Source organism: Calliphora vicina, chromosome 2 (genome assembly GCF_958450345.1).
Source record: "Calliphora vicina chromosome 2, idCalVici1.1, whole genome shotgun sequence".
Classification (NCBI taxonomy): Eukaryota; Metazoa; Arthropoda; class Insecta; order Diptera; family Calliphoridae; genus Calliphora; species Calliphora vicina.
In genome coordinates, this window is record NC_088781.1 from 87,586,427 (window position 1) to 87,593,352 (window position 6,926).

The following is a 6,926-nucleotide window of genomic DNA, read 5'->3' on the forward strand; positions in this document are numbered from 1 at the left end:
GACTTGGACGTGAAGGGGTTCCCGGCCTCAGCATATAATATCCTCTATGCAAGAAACAATGGTAGGCCAAGATCATTGTAAGGTACGCTTAGTTTATCTTAGACCGGCATCCAGGTGCCTATGGTCCTCAATACGCCAGTATCCGAATTTCTTCGAAGAGCGTAAAGTCCCTACACAATAAAAGATGAGTCTTTGTATGTGGTTTAACAAAGTCTGATTTTATTTATATAATTTCGGGGTTTATATACTATATTTTAGTATCCCCTCTCTTATTCTAATTAATAATCTATCTTAGTCTAATCATAATTCTATTTTCCTATTGGCTATTACATTTGAGTGATATTTAGTGCATGTGAGTGTTTAGTGTGTAACATATGTGCAACATGACACATTGCACTCAAATGTACTTTACATTGTTTATATTATTATTATTATTATGTAGGTGTATAGCGAAGTGTGTTGGTACACTACACCCTCACCCTTAAGAGAAAATTTTGGGAAAAAATTGATTTTTTTTTTTTTTATAATAGAGTTAAAACGTTATTAATAATCTTAGGTATATATATTTAATAATATTGTAATGATATATGTATATATAATATTATTTTTACACAAAATTTTCTTAATTCTAATTTTATAATATGCTATATATGTTTATATTCTTGTACTTAATTAATATTTGGTTTATATTCCTTTAATAAATTGTTATGAATTTCTTTATATATCCCATTCTGATTTATTATTGAATTCACTCCTTTTCTTTCAATAATAGTAAATGGTCCTATGTAGGGTGACATGTGTTTCTTTCTGTTTTCTACTTTTAACAAAACTTGATCTCCTATTTCTAAGTTAAGTTTTTTATGATATTTGTTAGCATAATTTAATGTACGTTTTTCTTTAACCTTGACCGTCAATTCTCTTGCCTTATTTAGCGCATATTGCAATTTGACACGCAGTTCATTGACATAATTGTCGTAATCGTAAAATTTTGTTTTGTCATTGTTTATTTTGTCAGTAGGTAAACTTGGTAATTTGCCGTAAACTAGTTCATATGGTGAGTAACCAATATCTACATGTGGTGTCGTATTATAAGCAAAAGTGAAATATGAAATCCATTTGTCCCATTCATTGTCATTTACAAATGACAACAGGAATTCATTTAAAGTTCTGTGATTACGTTCAAGTGCACCTATGGTTTGATGGTGATATGGTGACGAAAATGTTTCTTTTATATTCAATAATGTACATATGTTATTCATCAATTCATTGTTAAACTCCGTACCTTTGTCGGACTTTAATATTTTGAAGTGGCCGTATTTGAGTATGAACTCTTCTACTAGTGTTTTTGCTGTAGTATTGGCATCTTTAGTAGACATTGGGTAGGCTACTACGAATTTTGTAAGGTCGCACTGCATTGTAAGAATATATCTCTTGTCATTCGATATCCTTAGTGGTCCAACGGTGTCGATGGATACTACTTCAAAGGCTTCGCATGGGGTTACAGTTGTTGTTAATGGTTCTTTTGTGTGTTTTGTTTGTTTATTTCTTGAGCATTTATCGCAGTTTGATATAAATTTCTTTACCATTTGACTCCATGTGTTGAATTATGGTACTCATCTATCAGCTTGTATTTAATTAAAATATCCTCAATTTGTTGGGGGGCGTTGTATATTATAATTTTTAGTTTTGGTTCTTTGTTATTTATTTCTATATTATTATATGCTTTCTTAAACTCTTCTTTGTCAAAATATCGGAATACTTCGTCATTGTTTGTGATAGCCAATTTATCTATCTTTTCTGAATACATTCTGGATGCTAATTTCTTCAAATGCGACTCTAGTGTCGATGAATTTTCATTAACTCCGTTATTAGTATTACAATTATCTTCCGTCGTTGTGTGCTTCCTCAAATTAGAATCTTGATTCATTGATTTATCGCTACACCTCATGTATACATTATTATTTTCAATATTTATTTTTGTATTTTTAGCATTTCTGTCTATATTAAATTTTAATTTCATCATATTCTTAATATCATTTATGGATATACATTCCCATATTCGTAAATTTTTATTATTCATTTCATTTTCTTTATTTTTCTTTTCATTTTTCTCTTCGTTATTTGGTGTATCTTGTATTTTATTTGACATCCCCCTTGTTATAACAAGTGCTCTTTTGGCTTTTTCATCAACGTGTAATGGTATCATTTGTTTTAAAATATCTGAGTCAATCTGGATTCTTGATAAAGCATCTGCGTTGGTATTCATTTTACCTTTTTTATATATTATTTCAAAATCATAATCGCATAAGTCTAGTCGAATTCTGGTCATTTTTGATGATGGATTTTTATGTGAGAATAGAGATACTAGTGGTCTATGGTCAGTAACCACTATGAATTTTCTTCCATATAAGTATGGTCTAAAGAAGTTGATACCCCAATGAATGGCTAATAATTCCTTTTCTATTACTGGCTTGTTTAAATCGTGTTTCTGTAATGATTTACTTGCATATGATATTGGTAAATCTGTTCCAATTTCTCCTTGGGACAGCACTGCTCCTAATGCGTAGTTTGATGCGTCTGTTGTTAAAATAAATGGCTTTTCGAAGTTCGGGTATTGAAGAACTGGTGGTTGGGTTAATTTTTCTTTCAATGTGTCGAATGCATGTTGACATTTTTCATCCCATTTAAATTTGGTGTTTTTCTTCAGTAACGCATTTAAGTGTTGGGCTATATCTGCGAAGTTGGGTATAAATCTTCTGTAGTAGTTACAGAATGCTATAAAACGTCTTACATCATCCACGTTTTTTGGGATTGGATATTCATTTATCGTTTTGTGTTTCATTGGATCAGTTTTTATACCATCTCTTGTAATTAGATGACCTAAGTAAACAACTTCGGGACATAAGAAATTACATTTGTCCGCATTTAACTTTAAATTGTATCTTCTTAAACGTTCAAGAACTCGAATTAAATTTTCATTGTGATGATTCAAACTGCAGCCAAATATTATGATATCATCAACATATAAGAAGGCATCGGTTTCTAAACCAGCTAATGCAATTGTTAGCATTCTTTGGAAACTATTAGAAGAAATTTTTAGTCCAAATGGCAATCTCTTGAACTGGTAGTGTCCATTTGATGTAGAGAACGCAGTAAGTGGTCTGGATTGTTCGTGGAGTTCTATCTGATGAAATGAACTGGTCATATCTAACGTAGAAAACCATTTTGCGCGTCCTAGTTTATCAAGTATATCCTCTAATCGTGTTAGTGGGAACTTGTCGTTTACAATTTTGTCGTTGAGATTTCTAAAATCTACAACTACTCGCCATTTTTTTTTATCTGCAACATTTTTCTTTGGTACTAGTAGTAAAGGGGCATTGTATGGACTTTTCGAATTCTCTATTATATCATCCTTAAGCATTTGTTCTACTTGTTCTTTAATAACGTTTGAATGTGCATGCGGCAGTCTATAATTTTTGATGAAAACTGGTGTATTGTCTGTCGTTTCTATTTTCTGTTGATAGAAATTGTTCGTCGATAGTGGTTCTCCTTCCAAATGGAAAATTTCTTGATATTCTTTGAAAATATTATATAGTGTTTCCTTTGCTTTGTCATCATTGCAGTTTATTTTTAATTTTTCTTTAAGTGTTTCGAATTTCTTATCGGTATTTTGTGTTTTTTGTTTATATGGCAATATGACATAATTTTCAAGTGGTTCAGTTTCCAATGTTATGTTTTTCACAATTACCTCATTGTTGTTGGTGTTTAGTATTTTAATGTGTGACATTCCACTTTTGGGTACTATTGCATTACTTATGAATACGCCTGTTGCTATTTCTTTGTTTGTAATTAGTGTGTCGACATTGAAGTTTAACTTTACTGGGTGTATTATTTCAGTTCTGGGTGGTATTCTCACTGTAAGTGTGTTAAGTGGTTTTGAATGCATGGGTAAAGTTATTATATTCTCATCATCGTTTAATGACAAAGTGAATGTTTCATAATCAATTTTACATAAAAATCTTTTTAGAAAATCTCTGCCAATTATTCCGTGTGTTTCTATTGGAAATTTGTTGTCGACTAATTGGAATTTGTGTATATGTGTATTGTTACCGATCGCTAATTTTAAATTAATGGTTCCCATCGAGTAAATTTCTTCTTTTGAAATACCTGTTAATTTGCATTTCTCATCAGTGTAGTATTCTTCGCTATTAAGTTGTTTTGTTACTTTGCATATTGAAATATCTGCGCCAGTATCTACTAAGAATCTTAAATCATGGCCTTTGTGCTGAAGTACTATATAGTTTGTATTTTGGTTTGATATTTTATACATTCTTAATTTTGGCTGTCTGGAATATCGTTGTATTCCGAGCCCTGGTAGTTTCCCTGATCTTCGATCATTCGTACATTTTGCGGTTGGTTTCTGTAATTATTCCTGTTATAGTTGTTATCTCTGTAGTTTCGTCCACTTTGATTTTGGTATTGGTTATTTGTGTTGCCATTATTTCTGCTGAAATTATTGTTTCTGTTATAGTTGTTGTCATTTCTGTTGAAATTAGTGTTGTTTCTGCTAAAATTGTTGTTGCTTCTGTTGAAATTATCGTTGCTTCTGTTGAAATTGTTGTTTCTGTTGAAGTTATTATTTCTGTTGAAATTGTTGTATCTATTTTGATAATTTTGTGCCGGATACGAGGATCTATAGTGCATTACTTGGGTTTCATTCGTTTGCTCGATCTCAATTGCCAGGTTAATCGCTTCCACAAGTGTCTTTGGTTGGGCAGCAAAGACTGTTTGTTTCAACTGGTCATTCAAGCCATTTTTGAATAAATTTAAAGCATACGCTTCGTTTACCTTTTCTATGGCTTGTCTTTCTAAAATGGTTATATTATGTCCTAATTCTTGTATTTCTAATTTGTTTAATTCGGCTATTTCCTTGAGTAATTTATCCCTAAATACATGTACAGGACAATTATACTGATTAATATTCGCCAAATTTGTGTATATTTGGGAGACTGTCGTTTTCGATCTAAATTTTTCTTTTAATGTGTTGTCTAAAGACGCATAATCTGTAGGTTCGGGACTAGTTGCTACTATTGTCTTTACTTTGGGATTAAGTTTTATGTGATACACGACCTCTATAAATTGTCGTTTTCCTTCCGTATTCAAAGAATTGTACAATAATTCTACGATTTTCAGAAAACCGTCTAGTTCACTATGTTTTCCCGTAAACGTCGGTACGACTTTTAATGTGGTTTCTATATTAAATTCTGCCATTTTTTTCTTTTTCTGTTAGTTGTTTTATTAATAAATCTTTTGTCTTATTGTACAGTTTTAGTGTCTCTGTTTTCAATGTTTGTTCTATAGTTTTTATTTCTAAACTTTCTAGTTCTTCTTTGTATTTCTCTAGTTCGGTTATCTTACTAATTACAGTTTCTTTACTGTATTTCCTATTTGCAGATTTTTAGATTTGAGTATATTTTATATATGTTATCTTTTATTGTTTCCATTTATGCTATGCTATTATTAAATTCTTTTCTTATTAAAATTTTTTTTATATAAATATTTAATTTATAAATTCCATACCCGACTAAAATTATTACAATGCAATATATTATAAATTTATCTAAATTGTTGCTTATTACTATTATTATTATTAATATTTAGTTGTTCCTGACTTTGGAACCACATTTCTTGCTTTTTTTTTTAGTGCAGTAATTTTCCAGGATTTGAGGGCAGGATCGCCATGTAAGGTACGCTTAGTTTATCTTAGACCGGCATCCAGGTGCCTATGGTCCTCAATACGCCAGTATCCGAATTTCTTCGAAGAGCGTAAAGTCCCTACACAATAAAAGATGAGTCTTTGTATGTGGTTTAACAAAGTCTGATTTTATTTATATAATTTCGGGGTTTATATACTATATTTTAGTATCCCCTCTCTTATTCTAATTAATAATCTATCTTAGTCTAATCATAATTCTATTTTCCTATTGGCTATTACATTTGAGTGATATTTAGTGCATGTGAGTGTTTAGTGTGCAACATGACACATTGCACTCAAATGTACTTTACATTGTTTATATTATTATTATGTAGGTGTATAGCGAAGTGTGTTGGTACACTACATCATGTATTATTGCCAAAAAATCTATTAACATTTTTCTTTGTACGCAGCTTAGTTCAGAAGACCTTACAGTAGCTAAGGTCGAGCTACCGTGCAACAGTAGCTTCATGATTGCCTCAAGCTACATGGCACATGAGAAGACAGCTCCTCCAGTTGAAGTGAGTGCTCTACTGTCCTCTGTTGGGGCATCTGACGACATCATCCTGGGCTGTGATGCCAACGCCAGGCATTCAATCTGGGGTAGCAGCGAAATAAATGAAAGGGGTGAGTCTTTACTTAATTTCATTAATTCCAATAAACTAAGTATATGTAATTCTGGTAATATGCCAACATTCATGTTTCCAAGTTCGGACAACTACAATGGATGAGAGGAAGTATTAGATATTACACTCATAAATGATAGGTCTAAGGTATGAGTAGATAGGTGGAGGGTATCCAAAAAAAGGTCGTTCTCTGACCATAACTGGATTCTCTTCAATATTAGACTTCAGAACTCGACAGAGAAAATACAATTTAGGAACCCAAGAAGGACAGATTGGTTCAAATTTAATGGGATCCTTAAACACAAACTTAAGAATATGCCAGTTTTAGAAGATTCGATAACTGGTCTTGAGAAAATAGAGGAAAACTTTAGTAAAACTTTAGTCAAGGCTTTCGAAGTTTCCTGTCCAGTCACTAAGGCTAAGAAAAGCTTCCCTCCATGGTGGAATTCTGAGCTATCTAAACTACGTAGGGAAACTCGTAGGGCCTTTAACATTAGCTACAATAGTAAATCATGGCAACCATATCGTGATCAATTGAAAGCCTA

General features: G+C 31.8%; 1 protein-coding gene across 1 annotated transcript; it reads right to left on the reverse strand.

Moving 5' to 3' along the window:
- Positions 1 to 4,332: 4,332 nt before the first annotated feature.
- LOC135950645 (glycosyltransferase-like protein gnt13) lies at positions 4,333 to 5,271 on the reverse strand. Its single transcript, XM_065500176.1, has one exon. It carries the CDS (start codon positions 5,269 to 5,271, stop codon positions 4,333 to 4,335), a length of 939 nt encoding a protein of 312 aa, XP_065356248.1.
- Positions 5,272 to 6,926: the final 1,655 nt, after the last annotated feature.